Source organism: Cebus imitator, unplaced genomic scaffold (genome assembly GCF_001604975.1).
Source record: "Cebus imitator isolate Cc_AM_T3 unplaced genomic scaffold, Cebus_imitator-1.0 Scaffold154, whole genome shotgun sequence".
Lineage (NCBI taxonomy): Eukaryota > Metazoa > Chordata > Mammalia > Primates > Cebidae > Cebus > Cebus imitator.
In genome coordinates this window covers 373938-397387 of record NW_016107469.1, presented here as the reverse complement: position 1 = coordinate 397387, position 23450 = coordinate 373938, and the positions used below count along the sequence as shown (strand labels likewise).

Sequence of the window (23450 nt, the reverse complement as noted above, 5' to 3'; positions counted from 1 at the left end):
TATGTGAGAATCAAAAATGGCTAATAAGCAAAACCCAGCATTTCACTTAATGCTACTTTTCTTTCCACTAGATTTCTTATTACCAGTCTCAATATCAAATTAGCATTACCATAGTGTTTTTGTTCTGAGCTAACTAATCAGCAAAACTTCTGTTTTTGGATTGAAAGAAAATGTAAATATGACAAAAATTTAAATATGACTCATAAATTTAGTCACAGTTAAATTAAACACATTTTAATACACCTAAAGATTAAAGATACCATACTTAGGAGTAGTTGCCACCTCTTAGAACTTATATTAAAATGATCTTCTTAGAAGTAACTAGAGACTTGGGATTTAAACGAACAATTGAAAGCCAAGATTAAAAACTTAATCATTTGATACTGATTTTAAAAAATAAAATGCTGAAACTGAGCAACAAAATTTTCAGGTCACTCCAATGAGTATAATTTTTTCCCAGTTTGGTAAAAATATCTATATTTTTCTAGAAACTGATTAAAAACATGCTATATTAAAGAAGGTAGCTCCTGGTACCAGAACGACAGCCTGCACTGAACTTGCCTTTTCATGTCTCTAAATAGTAAATAATTAGGCAATTGATATGATAAAGGTAGTAGTAGTATGCATCAGAGTACACATTTCTTGGATGGTTGAAGGAAGAAAGAAAAATAGACAAATCTTAGTAAAGGAAAAATACGAATCAGGATTAGTGGCTACATTTCTTTGAAATCTTGAAGAAATGGTCAGCAAAGTGTGTATGCGTGTGTGGATAGATAGATGGTAGAGTGATAGATAGGTAGATAGATATAGAGATAGAGATAGAGATAGGTACAGTATGTGGAGGGATAGAGGAAATCTAGATGCCCAATTTAGAGTTAAAAGTACCAAGGCATAAAGATGCTTCATTCTAGACCTAACCCTCTACTGTGACCTTTGAAAGTAATTTTATTACTTCTAGATTCAGTTTTTCCATCTGCAAAATGACAGGGTTTTTACATGATCTAACATGCTATGCCTTTCTGAATATAAATAACACATTGGCTGTGTCCAGCTGCATGCATCACTTCTCTCTACCATCAACATTTAATTCTATTGCAGCCAGGGGTTAGGAAAAATAACAAGAAAGCACTGGACACCGAAGTCAGCCCGAGGCAATCTTTGCTCTTTGCAGAGCTTTCAGCTAATGGGCTTCTACAGGACGTTCAATTTGGCGAGATGTCCGCCTCCATGTTTGTATGGGTTCTCTCTCTACGTGCAGTTACAGTCAATGCAAACTTTTTCTTGCTTCTAACCATATCTGTTGAAAATCATTTACTCTTAACAGCTACAGTTCTAACACTACTTAAATTATTCTCAGGGTAGAAATAGGATTAGAAGCACAACTAGCAATTAAAAATGACTGACTCAGAGGTGCTGCAAACCACCTCCTCAAAAAACAAAGTACATCTTCAAAAAGAGAAAAAGGTCAAAAAGTACTGATGCAATCTCTGGAAGTGTTTAATATTCTTCCCAAAAGGCATGATTTAAAACAATGGATTAGTAACATCGAAACATTTGACTTTACTTTTGCAAGTAAATGGTGTTAGTGTCAGAACAATTCAACAAATGGAATTTTAGTTCCATGGGAAAAGTTAGAGTAATAAACACTAAAAAGGTGATACTTATTGAAAATAATGAAACATGGCACAAACATAAAAATAGACACATAGATTAACAGAATAGAAAGCCCAGAAATATATCCACACATTTACTGACAAATGATTTTCAACGAAAGTGCCAAATCTCACTGTACACACAGTGAGAAAAAGGTAATCTCTTCAACAAATGATGTTGAAAAAACTGGATGTCCACATGCAGAAGAATGAAATTTGACCCACTCTTATCTCACACTATATAAAAAATCAACTCACTTTGGGAGGCCAATGTGGATGGATCATGAGGTCAGGAGTTTAAGACCAGCCTGGCCAAGATGGTGAAACCCCGTTTCTACTAAAAAATACAAAAAATTAGCCAGGTGTGGTGACAGGTGCCTGTAATCCCAGCTACTCAAGAGGTTGAGACAGAGAATTGCTTGAACCCGGGAGGTGGAGGTTGCAGTAAGCAGAGATCACGCCACTGCACTCCAGCCTAAGTAACAGAGCAAGACTCTGTCTCAAAAAAAAATCAACTCAACATTTGTTGAAAACTTGAATGTAAAACCCAAAACTATAAAACTATTAGAAGAAAACACAGAGGAAAAACTGCATGACATTGGACTGTGTAATGATTTATTAGCTATAAACTCAAAAAGCACAGGCAACGAAAGCAAAAATAGACAACAGGATTTCATTAAACTAAAAATTTCTTCACAGCAAAGGCAACAATCAACAAAGTAAGGAGTTGCCCTATAATGTTGTGAACTATACACTTAATAAAGAGTAAATCTCCAAAATATAAAAGAAAAGAACTCAAATATTTCAACAGCAAGAAAACAAATAACATGCTTTAAAAACAATCAAGGGATCTGAACAGACATTTCCCCAAAGAAGACATACAAATGTCCAATAGTATATGAAAAATCTTTAACACCACTAATCATCAGAGAAATACAAATTAAAATCACAATGAGCTATCACCTCACTCCTATTAGAATGGCTATTACCAAATAAGGTAAAAGATAACAAATCTTGGCAAGGAAGTGGAGCAAAGAGAATCTTGTACACTGTTGATGATAACATAAATTAGGACAGCAATTATGAAAAACAGTATGAATCTTCCTCAAAAAGTTAAAAATAGAACTATTACACAATCCATCATTTTTACTTCTGGGCTTATAGTCAAAGAAAATGAAATCAGTATGTCAAGAAATATCCACAAGTCTATGTTTACTGCAGTGTTTCTCACAACAGCCAAGATACGGAATCAACCTGTGTCCATTGACAGATAAATGGATAAAGAAAATGTATATAAATACAATGAAAGACTACTCAGCCATAAAAATCAAGGAAATTTTGTCATGTGCAACAACATGGATGAACTTGGAGAACATTATGTTAAATGAAATAAGCCAAGCACAGAAAATCTAATGCCATATGATCAGCCCACTCATATGTGGAATATTTTTTTAAAAAGTGGAACTCATAGAATTAGAGAGTAAAATGGTAGTTGGGTAGGGGTTTGGGGGTGGGGAGATGTTGGTCAATGTATAAAAATTTTTAGTTAGGTAGGAGGTATAAGTTCAAAATGTCTATTGTACAACATTATGACTACAGTTAATAATATATTGTATTCTTGAAAAAAATGCTAACAGCATAGAAGTGTACTCATGACAAAAATAACTATGTAAGGTGATGCATATGTTAATTAGCTAGATTCAGTCATACCATAATGTATATGTACTTCAAAACATCATGTTGTATATAATAAATACATACAATTTTATCCATCAATTTAAGAAAGTTAAAAAAAGTGAAGAGTGATATAGTTACTGGCATGTTTTTGGCTAAAGCAACTACTATAAGGTTATTAACCATTAATTGTCAAAATATTATTGGCCTAATACGTCTTTCAAATAACACATCTAGATTCACCTCCCTTGCTATTTTTGAACAAAAAAATAAAATAATCCTCTAACTCACATGCCAGTTCAGAGACAGGTGTCCAAAATCACACTGACCTTGTGGTTTTCAAAGGATAGAAATACCTTTCATTTAAAATTTAAAAATAATCAATGAACAGAAGAACAAGGTGATTGGAAAGAAGTACTAAAAGGAGGACTGTGATTCTTAGATTGTTGGAAGCGATTTCAGAGGTACTATGCAAAATGAAAAGAAAGACTATTTGCATTTCTGATGGGGACAGGGGAGGGATAGCATTAGGAGAAATATCTTATGTAGATGACAGGTCAATGGATGCAGCAAACCACCGTGGCACATGTATATCTATCTAACAAACCTGCGCGTTCTGCACATGTACCCCAGAACTTAAAGTATAATAACAACAACAAAAAGAAATACACCAAAACAATATTCATCACATTTGCTCCCCCAAATTCAGACTGGCATGTATCTCAGAGGTAAGTTAGAATTGTTCTAAAGATGACTTAAACACTTATCACTAAAGATGACTCAAACACTTAAATGTCAATTCTCCATTGACCAAAATCATCATAGCTTCTCAAAGATGTTATGGGTTGCTAAAGCCCAATTATGGAGATTTTGAGTACAAAGGAAGTGGTGTGTAACAGGAAAGTAAAAAAAGGCACAGATTTTAGAGGAAGACAGAAGTTGAAGGGCAGGTTAGGATGGGACCCTCAGGCTGCTCATCAGCTTTCTCGACACTTCTGCTCATCTGGGCTTGGATTTGCTTCCTCTTTACCTATGCCCTTAGAGCCCTCGTGCTTGCTATTATTTAATTTCTTACCTCTCTTGCCCCTAAATCAGGAGCTTACTAAAGGCAAGATCTATCTTTCACTGCTATTTCCCCATTGCCTTGTGCTGTGGTCTGAATGGTTATGTTCATAAAAAATTCATATGTTGAAACCTACAACTCAAGGTAGTAGTATTAGGAGGTGAGACTGTTGAGAGGTGATTAGGTCATGAACAGGGAGACCCTCATGAATGGGATTTTAGTTGTCTTATAAAAGAGACCCTAGAGAGCTTTCATCCCTTTTGCCATGTGAAGTTTGCACACAGTGAAAAGATAGCTATCAGTGAACAAGGAAGTGGCCCTCATCAGACACCAAATCTAATGGGATCTTAATTTTGGACCTTCTAGCATCCAGAACTGTGAGAAATGAATTTATGCTGTTTATAAGTCACTCAATTTATGGTATTTTTTATAGCAGCCTCACAGACTAAGACATTCTACATAAGTCCTCAAACTTACATACTCAGAAAATGTCTACTGAATGAATTAATTTCATCTTTTAGAATGTGGGCTTCATGAGAAACTAGACTGACTTCTTGTTCACTGCTGCAACCATAGAAAAGTTTCTGGCACATGGTAGGCACTGAATAAATATTTCTTTTTTTTATACTTTAAGTTCTGGGGTGCATGTGCAGATCGTGCAGGACTGTTACACAGGTATACACATGCCATGATGGTTTACTGCATCCATTCCCCTGTCATCTACATTAGGTATTTCTCCTAATGTTATCCCTCCCCAATTCCCCCACTCCCTACTATCCCTCCCCTACCCCCAACAGGCCCCAGTTTGTGATGTTCCCCTCCCTGTGTCCATGTGTTCTCATTGTTCAACACCCACTTATGAGTGAAAACATGCAGTGTTTGGTTTTCTGTTCTTGTGTCAGTTTGCTGAGAATGATGGTTGCTAGCTTCATCCATGTCCCTGCAAAGGACATTAATTCATCCTTTCGTACGGCTGCATAGTATTCCATGGTGTATATGTGCCACATTTTCTTTATCCAGTCTATCATTGATGGGCATTTGGGTTGGTTCCAAGTCTCTGCTATTGTAAACAGTGCCACAATGAACATATTCATGCATGTGTCTTTATAGTAGAATGATTTATAATCCTTTGAGTATATATCCAGTAATGGGATGGCTGAGTAAAATTGTAATTCTATATCTAGATCCCTGAGGAATCTCCACACTGTCTTCCACAATGGTTGAACTAATTTACGCTCCCATCAACAGTGTAAAAGTGTTCCTATTTCTCTACATCCTCTCCAGCATCTGTTGTCTCTAGATTTTTTAATGATTGCCATTCTAACTGGCATGAGATGGTATCTTAATGTGGTTTTGATTTGCATTTCTCTAATGACCAGTGATGATGAGCTTTTACTCATGTTTGTTGGCTGCATAAATATCTTCTTTTGAAAAGTATCTGTTCATATCCTTCACCCACTTTTTGATGGGGTTGTTTTTAGAATGAATTAGTCTGTTAAGCAGCACTTTTTATTACAAGTAGACTCCTGGCTTAAGCAGTTAACATAGACTGGTGACTTTAAAGTAAACTGCATCCAAAAATTTCTGGCTTAATTATAAATTAGATAAAGATGGGCAGTGCCCGGGTACAGGTTGTTTGTTAAGCACATCCAGGTAAAAAACACCAGCCATGTGCGATGGCTCACATCTGTCATCCCAGCACTTTAGGAGGCCGAGGGAGGCAGATCACGAGATCAGGAGTTTGAGAGCAGGCTGGCCAACATGGTGAAACCCTGTCTCTGCTAAAATACAAAAATTAGCCAAGCATGGTGGCACATGCCTGTAGTCACAGTTACTTGGGAGACTGAGGCAGAAGAATTGACTAAACCTGGGAGGCAGAGGTTGCAGCGAGCTAACATTGCACCACTGTGCTCCAGCTTGGGCAACAGAATGAGACTCCATGTCAGAAATAAAACAAAACAAAACAAAACCAGTTCAATGCTTTCCTCTCCTTTGGTGTTGCAGAGGCATAACCATAGCCTAACAGAATCTCAGACTTTGTGAGGCATCTTAGCCTTTTGGTTATAATAAATGACTAATTAGACACTCAAGAAAATGTATTTTCTTGACAGAAATCATCTCCAGAGGATGGTTTAATCCTTAATGACTGACATAAAATTCTCTAGATGTGTTGAACTGTGAACAGTTAGTCCAGCAAAACACTATTAGGTACATACATATTTCATATATAGATGAAAAGCATCAAGAACTCCCAAAGTATTCATGATGGAAACAGGTTTTATGCCTCACCCCGTGATGCAAAATATGTGAAATAGTGTGCTCCTTAGAGAAGGGAAACAGCCTTTCATTCTTACTGTCATTTGTTAGAAAATTGTTTTTATTTTAGATGGATGGTTGCATTTGCCATGTGGGAACAAATTCTTTAGGTCCTTGATCAATCACTTGTCCAAATAGGAAAATTGTAATCCCTCTCCTACTGATGCATGCTCCAGAACAAAGGGTCATTTTTATGTAACAGGTAAGGCTAATAAATTGTACCTTCACAGAAAACATTCTGTGGAAAGGGGAGTGCATTTATAGTAAGCCAAAGGTACCTTGGGGGACTGGGATGTTCAGTCCTAATGTTCAGGTTATTTACCAGCAAAATAGTTTTAGACTCTTTCGTCTGATGAGAAATTCACAAGAGAAAAATTCAATAGTGTACTACCAGACTCTGACTGAAAACATACTTCCCCTTACGTATTTCTTCTCTAAATGCATCTTCAAAGAAATGGGAATGTACTCAAAAGAAACCAAGAAATCTGTAATAAAAGGGGAAGATTATGAAGTTACCTGGGGATGTGGCTAAGCTTACAGAGTATTTAAATATCAAAAGAAAGTACAATTTGATTTCTGTTTTTGTTCAAATGGTGTCTAGGAAAATCCACAGAATTAAGGAGTTTTGTCTTTTTCCCAACTAGTAAGTATCCTTACTACACAGACAAGATGTCATTTCTTCCTTGTAGCTGAGTTTTCCAATTTTGTGTTTTTAAAAACTTAGAGGAAGTAATGCTGAGACAGGCTTCAAATGTTGCATTCTAGGTTTTGCTGTTCTTTTGTTAGTTGGATGGTTGGCTTTCTGGTTACTTTTACTGTTGTTACCTGACTCTAGGTTTCAAAACCACGGAAAAATACCTATTCATTAGTCAACCAGCTTAAATCAGAAGATAGCTTTATTCATAGACAGTTTTTTTTTTTTTTCCAGTTGAGTTAGCCCTTGGCCAGCAATAGCTTAGAATTCAAGTTTCAGTTCAACTGTGAAAGCGTTTTAAAAGTATGATTAAAACTATCTCTAAAGGCTGTATTTGGGGGGTTGGGAGCTGGGGAGGGATAACATTAGGAGAAATGTCAGATATAGGTGATGGGGATGGAGGCAGCAAACCACATTGCTATGTATGTACCTATGCAACAATTTTGCATGTTCTTCACATGTACCCCAAAATCTAAAATGCAATTATATATATATATATATATATATAGAGGTCAGTTGATTATATATAAAAAAAAAGAAAAAATGTCAGTACTCTGAAAATGCCTCAAATTTTAAAAAATGATCAATCAGTGTAGTGTGCTCTAAAACTCTTAATACAACATAAATGGTGACCTAGAATACTATATGAGCTCAACTAGACTTTTCATTATCACTTTGTTTTTTGCAAATGAAAAACTCTGGCATCTAGATACATAATAGGAGAGGGCAAAAACAAATGTAATTCTGATAAACAACTTCTGCTTCTGATTCACTCAATTACAAATATGTATTGAGTTTCTATCATGCATCAAGAACTTCTTATAAGGCAGTAATGACAGATATGATTCCTCTTTTCAAAATTTCAATTTGTAAATCCTAAAATAGAATTCAAGTGCACCTCTATGCTGTTGCATTCTATTCTCTCTCCTGAATGTAATTACAGATTACAGTTATACTAATATATAATATAAAATGAGTACATGCATTTTTTAATAAAACAATTTCTGATAACTAATAATATAATTAATAACTAATAAACAATATTTGCATTCATAAAAATCTCCATTGGCACAATAGAGATTGTATCTATGTTGGTAGTAATTTCCTTAGGATTGATCAGATTGTCAACAGTTTTTTTTTTTTCTTCTGGCAAAGTAATGGAAAATTTTATACTGCCAAAGCAAAAATTGTGCCCAGTTAATTAGACAAGGGAATTTTTATTAAGGCTACTGCAAAAGGGAGAAGATCAGACAAGGGCTTTTTTTTTTTCTTAAATATATCTCAAAGGAGCAGAGATAGAATTTACAATTATAAGTTTTCTAAAGTAAATGCTCTAAAGGAAAGGAGGTCAGAGGCCTGTGGGTTTAGGCCATTTGGAATATGCAAGGGCTAGGAGGAGAGGGATGTCGGGGGATAGAAGCAGAAAGAAGTCTGTCTCAAGTTTTGCCAAGCTGGGAAAAACATTAGAATTGTCACAATAAGTATTCAGTACTAAAAGAAACATGCCATACATAAAAATATCAGTATCAAATCAAATGTATAGCCACAAGTACATATAATCTACCCGTTGTCACTGAAGTATAATGCTCAATGAATCGCAAAACCTAAGGTATTCTTTCTCTTTATATCTATCTGCCTTGTTTTCACTCCTTTGACCAGTGAATCTATGACCCTCATGCCAAATCCTGACCAAATCCTGAGTTTCTGCTTTTTTAAAATAAAGTTTTATCAGCATACAGCCATTTCTATTTATTTGTTAATATCTATGGCTGCTTTGTACTAGTGCTGCAGAGCTGAGGAGGGTAACAGAGACTGGTACAGCTATAAAATATTTACTATCTGGCCCCTCACAGAAAAAAAATTGCCAACCCGTACTTTAGACAGTTATCTAGTGTGTATAGGAGTTTTGCCATTCCTGAGTTTTATAAACACAATAAGACTCAATTTACCTGCAGGTCGCTTGCTACCAAATAAATATCCAAAATATTTAAAAAATAATATTGATCTTTTCCTTAGGATGAGAGGCAAGAGTTACCATATTACACAATATAATAAAATAAGAAAGGACTAATTATCCTCTTTTCAACTATCTATGTGATACACATTTACCATTTTACTGTATTAACATGACTGTGTTTCCTAGAACACAGAAAACATGGAAACGAACGAATCTAACATTACCTCACAGAGATATTTTAGAATAAATTTAACTTGATCTTTTCTTTTAATGGAATTCTATCCAGAAGCAGGTTGTTTTGAATTTTTAATCTACCTTTCTTTAGGCAGAACAGTTCATTTCTCTTAGACTGTTCATCACAATCGCATTTTAATTGTGCTATAACCTTATACCAGGTGTTCTGAATTATAGCCTTTGGCATGGGATGCAACAGATGTTAAAGTCATGGACTCCCTTATGGTTGTTCAATTATAAAGCAAGTTCCTTCCAAAGTAGTGAGCTCCCTGTTACTTGATGTAGACAAACAAAGGGATGATGACTATCAGTCAGGGATCCAATAACAAAGTTTCTAGATTTGAGAAGGAGGTTCAATCGGGTGATCTCTGTTTTTTTTTTTTTTTTTTTTTTTTTATATGTAAGAATCTGCGTATCTTTATTATTTAGCATCAGGACATTCTATGTACTGAAAAAGCATGCACAATTTCTCTATCAGTAATTACCATTCATTCTTACATTATGTTGTTCTAGAATTATGCTTAGAGATTAAGGGCTATGAGCAGTAGGCTTTGAAAAGTAACAGTGATTTTTGCCCAGTCTTCATTCTTCATTAAGATAGTTGAAACTGGCTGATTATCTGAACCAGTATCTACTCAGTTCACATGAAAATGTGATCTCATTGTTAATTCAAAAAAAGTCATCTAATGTATGCATATAAATGATTTACATATTACATATGGTATGTATCTGAACCACATTCAATTATAAACGTAGACCAGGTGCCAAAAAGTAAACTATGGGGAAATAATGAATACTTCTATTCATTAGTAAACCTTTACTGAAATTCAATTCTAAATCCTTATTGAAATTATAAGTGTCAGTCAATTCTGTAGTATCACATTTTTTATAGTGTTTGAGTACTATGAGTGCTAAATAAATCTTTAACTGAATTAGCAGTAGTGATATATTTATATCACTATAATATATAGTCTAATATTTGGAACAAGACACCATAATAGCTCTGGACATGTCTCTCTCATGAATAGGCTTTGTGACCTTGGACAAACCAAGGCTTTAGTTATCTCAAATATTGAATAAGTCATTGGCTCTCAAACTTTGCAGTATATGAGAATCACCTGGAAGACTTGTTAAACCACACGTTGCTGGATTCCACCCTCAGAGTTTCTGATTCAGGAAGTCTGGGATGGGGTGGATAAGTTGCATTGCTAAGTTGCCAGGTGATGCTGACACTATTTGTCAAGGAACCACACTTGGAGAACAAAACTAGGATTGGAGGATGGTGGTAGTGATTGCCAAATAATTAATAATTTATAGCTGTAATAGAAAGTAGTCAGCATCAAACAAGCACAGTGAAATGTAATCATCTTTTTAATCAGTTTCTTTCGAATTAGAAGGGAGATGAATGTTCTTTTCTTTCTTTATATTTTAACAGAGCTATTGACCATGTAAATGTTTTGTAGTACTTACGTCATAGCTTGATAAATGGATTCAATTCCATAACGCATAGCAAATTCGTCGACTATTTCTTGGGAAGCATCATCAAAGAAAACCTTCCAGGCTTCATCCCCTTTGACATCCGGGATTTTCACTCCACCATTAGCTTTCACTTCAGTCAAGTAATGGAACAGATTCTAAAAGCAAGTAGTTTTTAATTGTTCAGTGATTCCTCAGAATAGGCCAGAAATATTTAATTAAAACTTTCAGTAAAATGCACTTGCACTGTCATTGCCTCTAATGTTTCATCAGCATAATGGGAATACCTTGAATTTTTGTTCGAACTCAATTCATCTTTTATTCAAAATCTGTTTTGATTTCTGCCTGAATAAAAGCACTGATGTAAATATTCGAAGGAAGGACATAGTTTAATATCTGGGACAAAATGCCATAATAGTTCTGGATGTATCTCTGACAGTAACAGGCTTTGTAACCTCAGAAATATCAGGGTTTTGGTTTCCTCAGTGAATAAGACATTGGTTCTTAAGCTTTATATGAGAATAACCTGGAAAGCTTATTAAAACACATCTTTGAGTTCCACTCTCAGAATTAGATTCTATTACACTGCACCTGAGAGGTTAGAGATGTCATTGGTGACTCCTTGATGCAAAAGATACTTGTTTTATATCAAAAAATATGAGATGAGGCTGAAGAACATACCCTTATTCACGTTCAAAGTGATAAAATACCTCCGTCAAGTACTTTAGGCAGTAAAATTGGGTGGGTCTATGTAGAATCAGTTATTCAAATATTTTGTACATATCAAACCATTTGCAGAAGGAAGTAAATGTTTTTGCATGAAAATATTTATACAAGATGCATCATATTTTGCATTCAGGGATTCTGAGTAAATTGTAGAGCCCTGGATGAATGAGGTGATTTTGACTATGTTAAGGCAAAATTTAGCTATGTAAATGATACTAAAGGGTTTGGACTGTAAAATGGTAAGAGTCAGGGCAATGCATTGAGGTTGAAAATGAATGTTTAAGAATTTTGTAATGAAAAAATATTACTACTCTCAATTCCTTTTTGCTTCTAAGTTTAGGAACTGCTACTTTGATGAAGCGAGGGTAAATGGAAGGACTTTTTCTTAGATATTAATTCTTTCTGGTTTTTGGACCAGTGGGAAAGACTCTGTAAAGTGTACTGCTGTTCCTCTGACTGTGAATCTCCTCTGCCCATACTTGAAGGCCAGAGCTCTCCATCATGCCAGTTCAAGGGATTTCTTTCTATTGGTCTGAAAAATGAATCACCTTTCTTGTGGGAATGATATCACTGATAACAAATTATGAAATTATGCCTAGGTCTTATACCTAATTACTGTGTAATATACACGTGATTTAAACACTGTTCCTCATTTTTTATTAAAATGGATTATAAATATTTATATGTATAAATTTTCATGAATATATTTAGAAATAATGTGCAAAAAGTACAGCTATCTTAAGTTGTCTTTTTCTGTCTTAGGAAGACACTTCATTACTTTGAAGAACACCAAGAAGAGTACATTCCTCAGCTTCACCTCATAATCTTTATGAGACAAGTATCATTTGCACCAGAGAAAGTCTCCAGTGACACCTCTAACTAACCTCTCAGGGACAAACATTCAATAGACTCCCAAGATGATTTGTCTGTGTGTCTATACTGAGATCACAAAAAGGAATTGGAGAAACTGTGTTTGGATTGATGTTGGATAGTATTTACCTCTCTCCAAGTCAACTAGGCCCTCCCTTTTGGGTGGGTAACCACATCTTCACTCTTTCCGTACTCGTAGGTTTGTGGAAAGAGAAGTAAACATGGAGGAGTGTGCAATGTGTATGAAACTGTTTTACTCAGAATCAGGAAGAAAAATTAACCACTTATTACATTGGCACCCAAAAGCCATTAAAACAGCACCACATTTTTATGTTTCTAGTTATAAATAGAGTCCTAATTAAATCTTCAATAAAATCTGAACTCTAACTCGGAGTTCTCAAACACAATTATGATTTGATCCTCTCTGGCATTACCAAACTGCTACATCTTTAATGCTTCCAAAATATTTGGCATGACTCGTTTCTTCAATCAATATTTTTTAACACTCTTTTTCCTCTTTGGAACAACAGTAATTTATTTTTTATCTACTTATGCATTACCATATTGTTGCCTTTTTACACCTGCCTCACAGGCTTGTTCTAAACTCTCATAAGAGGACAAGTTTGTCAGAAATAATATATAGAATCTGTGATATCTAGCATATCACCTGCTTTAGTATAGAGTCAGGAGTCCAGGAACCACTCCACAAATTTTATGATTTTTTAAACCAAACATTCTGTTTTATAATCCATAATCAAGAACATTTCTTATATTTGTATTAATAAAATTCCATTTATTTACCTCATGTAAACATGTATATTGAATATGATATGGGGCAACCTTCTCTTCTCCTTTTATCTCCACATTGATTTTCAATCGTATGGCTCCAGATACAGCTGACTTATCTGTCCTTTTCTCTGATAAAGCAAAAAAGCAATTGGTCAGTCATGTCTGACAATAACATCTTTATCCTCTGACCTCTCAAAAGCTTAAAAAAGAGGCTTAATTAGCTAAAAGCTATTTTTCTAAGTCAGATTTGATTATTAAGTAACCATAATGAGACCATACGTGGTAGCTCATGCCTGTAATCTCAGTGTCTTGGGAAGCCAAAGTGGGAGGATTACTTAATGCTAGGATTTTGAGACAGCATAGGCAACGTAGCAAGATTTAGTCTCTACAATTTTTTAAAAATTAGACAGGTGTGTTGGTGCTTGCCTGAAGTCTGTCTTAACTAATTGGGAGGCTGAGGCAGGAGGATCTCTTGAACTCAGGAGTTTGAGGTTATACTAAGTTATGATTCCACTAGGGCACTTCACCCTAACAGAGTGAGACCCTGTCTCTATTAAAAACAACAACAACTATTCCCCTAAATATGATTTAAGGTATTTGCCTATTGTGTTGTGATTGTCAAACTGTCTCACAGATATTCCAAATAAAAAAAAAGAATCAGAAGGCCCTGCCATTCTCATATATATATTTCTGTGTGCTTATCAGTTTATACGATGAAATTGAATAAGTTACATAGCAATCAAAAGCAAGAAAACTGGAGTATAAAATTAAACACGAAATTATTTTATCTGAAAGCTGTCACTGCTTGGTTTCTTCTCATTGTTTCTGTACTTGAAAAGATAAGCTGAAGTTCTGGTTAATAAAAAATGTTAATGGCTTTCATTGCCAGTGATTTACAAAGACCTAGAGTCTATAGCCTATGCTAACTTGTCAGTGTTGGACTGTTTCTTTGAATGGAAACAACGTATAGTCCAATTTGGGCACATAATGTGTGTATGTGTTAAGTATGAACCGATCAACCCCTTTGAGATAAATAAGGGTATAAACTTCTAGGCTGTGATTGCGGTGGGAGGGTCCTAAGTTCAACACCCATTTCAGATGCAAAATGCAGAAGCAATCTGACCCATTTCACAAATGAAAATAGGATTTAGGTAAGTGACACAAAGTCAGTGCAGAGGACTTTAAATTGACCCTCTTTGTAAACCTGACTGAATTTTTAGCCATATAAGGTAGAGTTAAATCATGAAGACTACTTCTCTCTTAAGGGATGCCTGCTGACTTTTCACTGTTCTTCTTTAATAGTCATTTGTAGTGCAAATCTTTTTTTTTTTTTTAACAAGGTCTCACTGTGTCACCTAAGCTGGGGTGCAGTGGCATAATCTTTTAGTTCACTGCAGCCTCAGTGTCCTGGCCTCAAGTGATCCTCCTGCCTCAACCACTAGAGTAGGTGGGAAAACAGGCACATGATACAATGCATGGCTAATATTTTTAAAATTATTTTTAGAGATGGGTCTCACTATGTTGTCCAGTCTGAACTCAAGCTCCTAGCTTTAAGGAATCCCCCCTCCTCGGTTTCCCAAAATGTTGGGATTACAGGTGTGAGCCATTATGCCATGCACTCATGTATGTTTTGCTAAAAGAACAAATTGGAGAAATATCTGTTCTGAATTACAACTTTACTGCCTCAAACATACAGCCAATATCATACTGAATGGGCAAAAACTGGAAGAATTCCCTTTGAAATCAGGCACTAGAAAAAGATGCCCTCTCTCACCACTCCTATTCAATATAGTATTGGAAGTTCTAGCCAGGGCAATCAGGCAAGAAAAAGAAATAAAAGGTATTCAATTAGGAAAGGAGGAAGTCAATCTGTCTCTATTTGCAGACCACATGATTGTATATCTAGAAGACCCCATCATCTCAGCCCGAAATCTTCTCAAACTGATAAGCAACTTCAGCAAAGTCTCAGGATACAAAATCAATGTGCAGAAATCCCAAGTATTCCTATATACCAATAATAGACAAACAGAGAGCCAAATCAAGGGCGAACTCCCATTCACAATTGCTAAAAAGAGAATAAAATACCTAGGAATACAACTAACAAAGGATGTAAAGGACCTCTTCAAGGAGAACTACAAACCACTGCTCAATGAAATAATGGAGGACACAAACAGATGGAAAAACATTCCATGCTCATGGTTACGAAGAATCAATATTGTGAAAATGGCCATACTGCCCAAAGTAATTTATAGATTCAACACTATCCCCATCAAGCTACCAATGACCTTCTTGACAGAAATGGAAAAAAACACTTTAAACTTCATATGGAATCACAAGAGAGCCCCCATGGCCAAGACAATCTTAAGCAAAAAGGACAAAGCCAGAGGCATCACACTGCTGGATATCAAACTATACTACAAGGCTACAGTAATCGAAACAGCATGGTACTGGTACCAAAACAGAGACATAGACCAATGGAACAGAACACAGGCCTCAGAAGTAATACCACACATGTATAACAATCTGATTTTTGAAAAACCTGACAAAAACAAGCAATAGGGAAAGGATTCCCTGTTTAATAAATGGTGTTGGGAAAACTGGCTAGCAATGTGCAGAAAGCAGAAACTGGACTCCTTCCTGTCACCTTACACTAAAATTAACTCGAGATGGATTAAAGATTTAAACATAAGACCTAACACCATAAAAACTTTAGAAGAAAACCTAGGCAAAACCATCCAGGACATAGACATAGGCAAGAACTTCATGACTAAAACACCAAAAGCAATGGCAACAAAAGCCAAGAGAGGCAAATGGGATCTAATTAAAATTCAGAGCTTCTGTACAGCAAAAGAAACAATCATTAGAGTGAACCAACAACCAACAGAATGGGAAAAAATTTCTGCAGTCTACCCATCTGACAAAGGGCTAATATCCAGAATCTATAAATAACTAAAACAGATATAGAAGAAAAAAACAAACAACCCCATTCAAAAGTGGGCAAAGGATAAGAACAGACACTTTTCAAAAGACATACATGAGGCCAACAAACATATGAAAAAATGCTCATTATCACTGGTCATTAGAGAAATGCAAATCAAAACCACATTGATATACCATCTCATGCCAGCTAGAATGGCAAACATTAAAAAATCAGGAGACAACAGATGCTGGAGAGGATGTGGAGAAATAGGAACATTTCTACACTGTTGGTGGGAGTGTAAAGTAGTTCAACCATTGTGGAAGACAGTGTGGTAATTTCTCAAGGATCTAGAAATAGAAATTCCATATGACCCATTAATCCCATTACTGGGTATATACCCAAAGAACTATAAATCGTTCTACTATAAAGACACATGCACACGTATGTTCATTGCAGCCCTGTATACAATAGCAGAGACCTGGAACCAATCCAAATGCCCATCAGTGATAGACTGGACAAAGAAAATGTGGCACATAATACACCATGTAGTACTTCGCGGCCATAAAAAACGATGAGTTCATGTCCTTTGTAGGGACTTGAATGAACCTGGAAACCATCATTCTCAGCAAACTGACACAAGAACAGAAAACCAAACATAACATGTTCTCACTCATAGGTGGGTATGGAACAATGAGAACACATGGACTCAGGCAGAGGAGCATCACACACTGGCAGTTGGTGGGGGGGATACAGGAGGGACAGTGGGGGATGGGGAGGGATAACATGGGGAGAAATGCCAGATATAATCAAAGGGGGAATAGAGGCAGCAAACCACCTGGTTATGTATGACCTGCACATGCACCCCAGAACCTAAAGTAAAATAAAATAAAAATAAAAAAGAATATGTTAATTTACTACATAAAAAAGTCCATGTAAAGATAAACCTCTTCATAAAGAAAAAATTTGTGAATGTTCCACAGAGTTAATAACCTAAAATTTATCCTCAGTTAGTATCTCTATTTATATATATAACATTATTTAACAGTTAAAACAAGCTTTGTGGTTCGGCTCATTATAGCAGAGGTAAAAATTCTACTCCAATAACATAATAGTACCAGTCTTCCTTAAGGAAGATTTCTTAAAATAGTTTTCATAATTAGCTCTTAGTTTAAATTTAGTCATCTGTATTTAGATAAATATCTCTCTTTCTTTGAATAATTCTATAATCTAGAGTTTCATGAATTTTATATGATCTTCTCCCTTTACTTTGTCAATCATTTTATTACTAAAAGTACAGACTTTTTTACAAAACAAAAAGCACTTTTTAATTTGTTAACATATATTAGTATCCTACATGGAAACTTTGTAACCCAAGGAATGTGTCAATTCTTTGATTCACGATCAGCCAGCCCTCAAAAGTTTAATTAAAACATTTTAGAGGATATGATTAAAAAATCTTCAGATGGTGCCTTTGCAGAAACTGAGGTGACCCATATATTTTTACTACTATTAAATCACCATTGAAAATTCTATGTTATTATTCAATTCTCATAAAAGTCAAATTAAAACTTACCATTATTTCTGGTTCCATAATAATTTTTTGAAATCATTCCAATTAATCACATTCTCTGTATCTTCATCATGAGAGTCAGCATGAATTCACATATTTACTTGGCTTTGTCAACTAAACCCTACTTTTATATCATCACTTGAAAGAAATCCGAAGTACCTTTTTCCTTCATTGCCAAAATTTCATTAATGGATGAGAAGGAAATAAGTCAAACAGCACTAAGTCATAAGTTGATTATTTATTTCCCATTTATTTGGCAAAGGTTTGTGAAGCTGTATTTTATAAATTAAAAATGAAGAATGAAATGACATTTTTCTCTAAAAGACTTCAAGGTAGTTCTTGGAAAGGATTTTCTCCTTTCATCTAAATTTACCAAAGTCTTTCAATAGTATTGAAAAAAGACTAGCCTTTTCTTGTCAATGAAATGAATCATCTAAAGTTCAACAGAATGTCCTGGAAAGGCAATGGTTATTTTTACTTATATGGGAATATAATACATGCCACAGGTATTCAGGGGTTTTATTCAACTTGTTTTCAAGTAGATAAGAAAATAATCACCTAAGTTGTACCAGACATCCATTTCTCCACTCAAGGTCCTCACTTCTACAATCGTTTGTCCCAGAAAATCATCTGACTCCTTTTTGAAATGTTGTTTGACTCTGGATTTAATATCATCATCTTCATCCCATACTCTGACTTTGATTCGATCTGTGGAGTTATGACACTCACTGAAAATAAATGTGGATAAGTTAACAACCATTGAAAACTGCTCTAAATGGCATCTGATGTTAGTAATTTATTTTAACTCTGTCTAATCTAGAAAGGCATAATATACTACATAATAAATGAGATTTCTCACTAATCCATTTCATCTATTCATGGGATATTGCAGGCACATAAGGCAAATATACTGAAGAAAAATTAAATAATGTTAATAAGGGAAAATCGAATCCCATTCCATCTATTTCCTTTAACTGAATTAGACATTATCAAATACGAGTCAGAAATCTTTGGTTGGAATATTTTCACTTATGCCATATTTCCTATCAGCCATAGTTGTCTTGAACAACATATCCATGCTCAGAAAATTCTTTACCATAAAAATAAAGCTAATTTTATTGCAATGGGTGTTGAGAATGTAGGCTTCACAGACTACAAAGTGACAATAATAGTTTTGTGAAGGACTTGAAAAACGAAAAATCCCAGTAAGCACGTGAGATATCATTAAATCAAGTAGAATTTCAGCAAAGTACTTCTGATTTAAAGAACAAACTGTGCATTTTATTCCATCATTAATTTCCAGGTCTCCTCCATCCTCTTTTGTCAAAGCAAGCTACTTAGTATTACCAACACAAATTATGGTCTTTCCTGACACTATAATTCTTGTATACGTTCTTCCCTAGGCTTCTCTGCCTAAACCAATCATTCTTTAGGAATCAGCAAGTTAACTGCTCTATATCACTCTTCCTACAACTTATTGAACCAGATAGTTGTGATCAATCCTGAACTCCCTGTGTTACTCTGTACATGCTTTTCCTCTAGCACAGGTGCTTTATCTCAGGGTTCATGGATGAGTTCTGAACATTCTTGAACTTGGATTAAAATACAGATATATGTGTGTGTGTGTGTGTGTGTGTGTGTGTGTGTGTGTGTGTATATATATATATAGAGAGAGAGAATATACCTATTATATATATAGATAATATATATCATATGTATATAGTGATAGATACAGATATCTATATCTATCTCTATAATCTATATATGTATTATTTATAATTAACATAGATATATATGTATAAAATATATATGTATTTGTTTCTACTTAACACAGGAGTTTTCAACATAGAGCATTTGACTAATTTCTGGGACATTTTTGGTTTTCATGAACATTCAAGGACACTACTGGCATTCAGTGGAACAGGCTAGAGATTTAGACACCCCACCATGTACAGGACAGTGTGCAAGACTTAAAATGATCCATCAGGCATTAAGGAAATTGCTGAACTCATTGATAATTATCTTAGCTCAGATGTAACTCTTTTAGGATATACATATATATCTATATTAATTATATCTATTAATATAGATATGTATGTATATATTTTATACACACCTCTATATTAATTATATCTATATTAATTATGTATGTATATATGTGTGTGTGTGTGTGTGTGTATATATATATTTTTATATATATATATATATATGGAGAGAGAGAGAGAGATATCATCTTTATATTTTCAATTATGAATATGGGCAACAAACCATAGCACCTTTTCTGTCATAAATATAATCACAGATACTTACATATAACAAGTGTTATGAACCATAAAATATTATTTGTACCTATCATTATATTAAATTTATATTTCAATATACTTAATTTAGTTCTATGAATTTTATTTTTTATACGAAAAACTACATTTTGAAAAGACATCCATCATTTTCACTAGACTTCCCAACAGGTTCATGGTGTAAAAAGTGTTTGAGAATTCCTAGCAGTATAATGTCTCTTTCATTAACTTATAAGGCAAAATAATAGAGAACATACAAGAATAAGATTAGAATCTGAAAGGCCTCTATGTGAATTGTAGCACCACTGTTTCCACTTAACACAGGAGTTTTCAACATAGAGCATTTGACTAATTTCTGGGACATTTTTGGTTTTCATGAACATTCAAGGACACTACTGGCATTCAGTGGAACAGGCTAGAGATTTAGACACCCCACCATGGACAAGACAGTGTGCAAAACTTAAAATGATCCATCAGGCATGAAGGAAATTGCTGAGCTCATTGATAATTATTTTAGCTTAGGACATAATTCTTTTAGGTAAAAACGCCATGTCTTTTGCATGGTTTACTAGATACTGAAGTGTCCTGGAAAGGAATTAGGACACCAATCACTAATGAAAGAAGTTTTTGTTGTTGCCATTAAGAACCTCAGCAAGGCTTGGTTCCTATTTTGAAAAATTCTATCACCCATGTTGAAATTACAGAAAGTATTTGAACTATAGTATTTGTATCAGTCTGCGTTTGAAATGCTCACATTCATGTTAATTCTAACAACAGTGAAAGCCTATGTCTACTATATATTCTAGGGTAGTTGTATCCAAGCCTTACACTTTAAAATACATATTAGGATACTTTGAGTTCTCCTTCATATTAAGTTGATTTTTCAAATTATATCTATAGATAGGTTAAATTATACATTACTTCGTTTCAGCATAAAATGGGTCATTATCAATTATTTTACATAAAAATGATTCATTGGTGAAACATTTCCATTTTTCACCCTATGCGCTTGCATCCCCGTGACCAGAACAATGCGAATCCAAGGCCGTGCGACCTGTGGATCTGCAGGAGTAGATATTTCATCTGTTAGTTTTGCTGCCCAATGAGTGAAGAGGCAGGATACGCCCCCTCAATGGATTTAGCTCCAGGGTTCTGCTTCTACAGGAGCAGCTCTTCTTGCTGCGGAGACTATCAAGGGCAGGAATGATCAACTGTCTCTGAGTGCTCAGTGCCTAGGACAGTGCCAGGCAGATGATAAGCTGCTAGAAAATGACTGCTGAACAAGTGAGTCCCCTCATGGGTCCCTGGGGAGATGACAGAGGCAGGGCATTTATCATATTAAAAAGATCCAACATCTTTTCTTTGGAGCTTGGACAGGGTTGAAAACTACTATGTCTACCTAACTTAGCTTCTATAAATCTCAGTTATTTTATCTATAAATAGCATGGGGTAATAACGCTTGTCTTAGAAAATGTTTGTGAGAAATAGTAGATAATACCTTATAGGAGTTAGCACAGTGCCAGGTAATGCTTGATCCATATTAGCTGTAATATACCATTATTCCATAAATTTTATAAGTTCTTTTTGAAGTTAGAGCCTATGTTTAATACATCTGTGATTGACAATTTCTGGCATGTATCTTTCAACAAATATTCTCTAATGTCTCCAGAGTTTCACCAAAATAACAACCCTTTCATATTTGAAGACAAAATAATTTTGTCATTCTTAGAAATAGATGCATAAAAATATCAAAGTTTGAGCTATTTTATTAGTAAACTGTGGTAGAAATTGTGGGGAGAAAGGAAGAATTAATCCATGACACTGCGTCTGTAGCAGCTAACAAAGCCCACTATCAGTCACAGAGAACAAGACAAGGTAAGAATTTCTTAACTGGTTAAATTTACACACAAACAGCAATCTATACGAAATAGTAATAACTGTATGAGTAGATAAACATAGAGACATGCATGTGTCTTTCTACGTAATACATACATATTATATAGCAAAAGGAGGGAGAGACAATACTATCTTTCTTTCCAAATTTCTGTTTAAAATAAATGTGATATCAATAGATGAAGAACAAATACAAATGACCACTGATGTTCTTTGGGTAGGTGTACCTGCAATTTGTCTTAAGAGAATTTGAGTCTCTATGCATTTCTGATTGACTGTTTTTCTCATTTTTTAAATTAAATGAACTTATAATTTTAGAATAATTTTAGATTTACAGAAAAGTTGCAACAATAGCACAGGGCCTTTCCAGATACCCTGAACCCTAATTATGTCTTATTTACCTGTCACATTACTAATACTTGTCACATCTAACATTGGCTCTATTTTTTTTTCCACATAAAGACTGGCCAGCTCTTACATTCTTTCTCTTCCATAGAGCTTTTTTTGAGAGATATTAAAAAATTAAGATTGCCATTCTGTTTCACATTGAAACTGTCAGAACATATTTTTAGTTCACAGAGCAAAGGTAGGAGTGGGGCTGCTATTTCAAATGTTGAAAATTAAATGAGCGTGTTGTGAAGCGGTTGAGACTGGAGATTCAGTTTACGATAGTGTGGTGGAGAACCATCATGTATGGATGCCCAGCGTCTCTGAGCATTCTCCTTGCATTTTGACTAGATCCCACCTCGTGTTGCTCATCTTCTGAAGACTGAAGTTTGATAACTCACATCACTGGATTCCTTTGTAGCTATGTCCCAGGTATTTACACTGAATTCAAGCCAGGTATAAAATGAAAATTAAGCAAAGTGGTACAGTGTCTATATCATGGGGATGTGCTTTTTTTTTTTTTTTTTTAACAGTGGATGCTACAGTACTGTGATACAGGGTTTCACAGTATTATTTAGTCCTGAAGGGCAAAAGTATTGATGGATGTTTTCCCTAAAGAAACTTCACCATATAATTTGACACAGTTCCACATGGCAGCTTTAGAAGCTTGTACTTTAACCTCTGCAATGATTCTTGAGTGACCTAGCAGTCTATAAATGATTCTTTCTTGGCCCAAACTAAACAAAGTGGACTGTGTTGTCTGCAACTAAGAATATTCACTAACATAATAATTTTTAAAACATGAAGGGAGTGGCAAGTAACAAGAGTCCACAAATGTAGAGCTGACTCTGTGGAGGAGATGCTGGCAGAGACATTGAAGATTTAATCACCTGAGGTTAGAAAGCCAATACATTTTGATATGCAATTGCAAA

General features: G+C 34.9%; 1 protein-coding gene across 2 annotated transcripts in view; it reads right to left on the bottom strand.

Annotated features, from left to right (window-relative positions):
- Positions 1-23450, bottom strand: part of UNC13C (unc-13 homolog C) — a 625259-nt gene that overhangs the window by 304636 nt on the left and 297173 nt on the right. For both annotated transcript variants that reach the window (XM_037743781.1, XM_017543349.2), the window contains exons 11-13: positions 18500-18669; positions 13464-13579; positions 11061-11224 (exon numbers count right to left, since the gene is read on the bottom strand). In XM_037743781.1, the coding sequence (XP_037599709.1) occupies positions 11061-11224; positions 13464-13579; positions 18500-18669 (450 nt within the window). The remainder of the gene's footprint in view (positions 1-11060; positions 11225-13463; positions 13580-18499; positions 18670-23450) is intronic.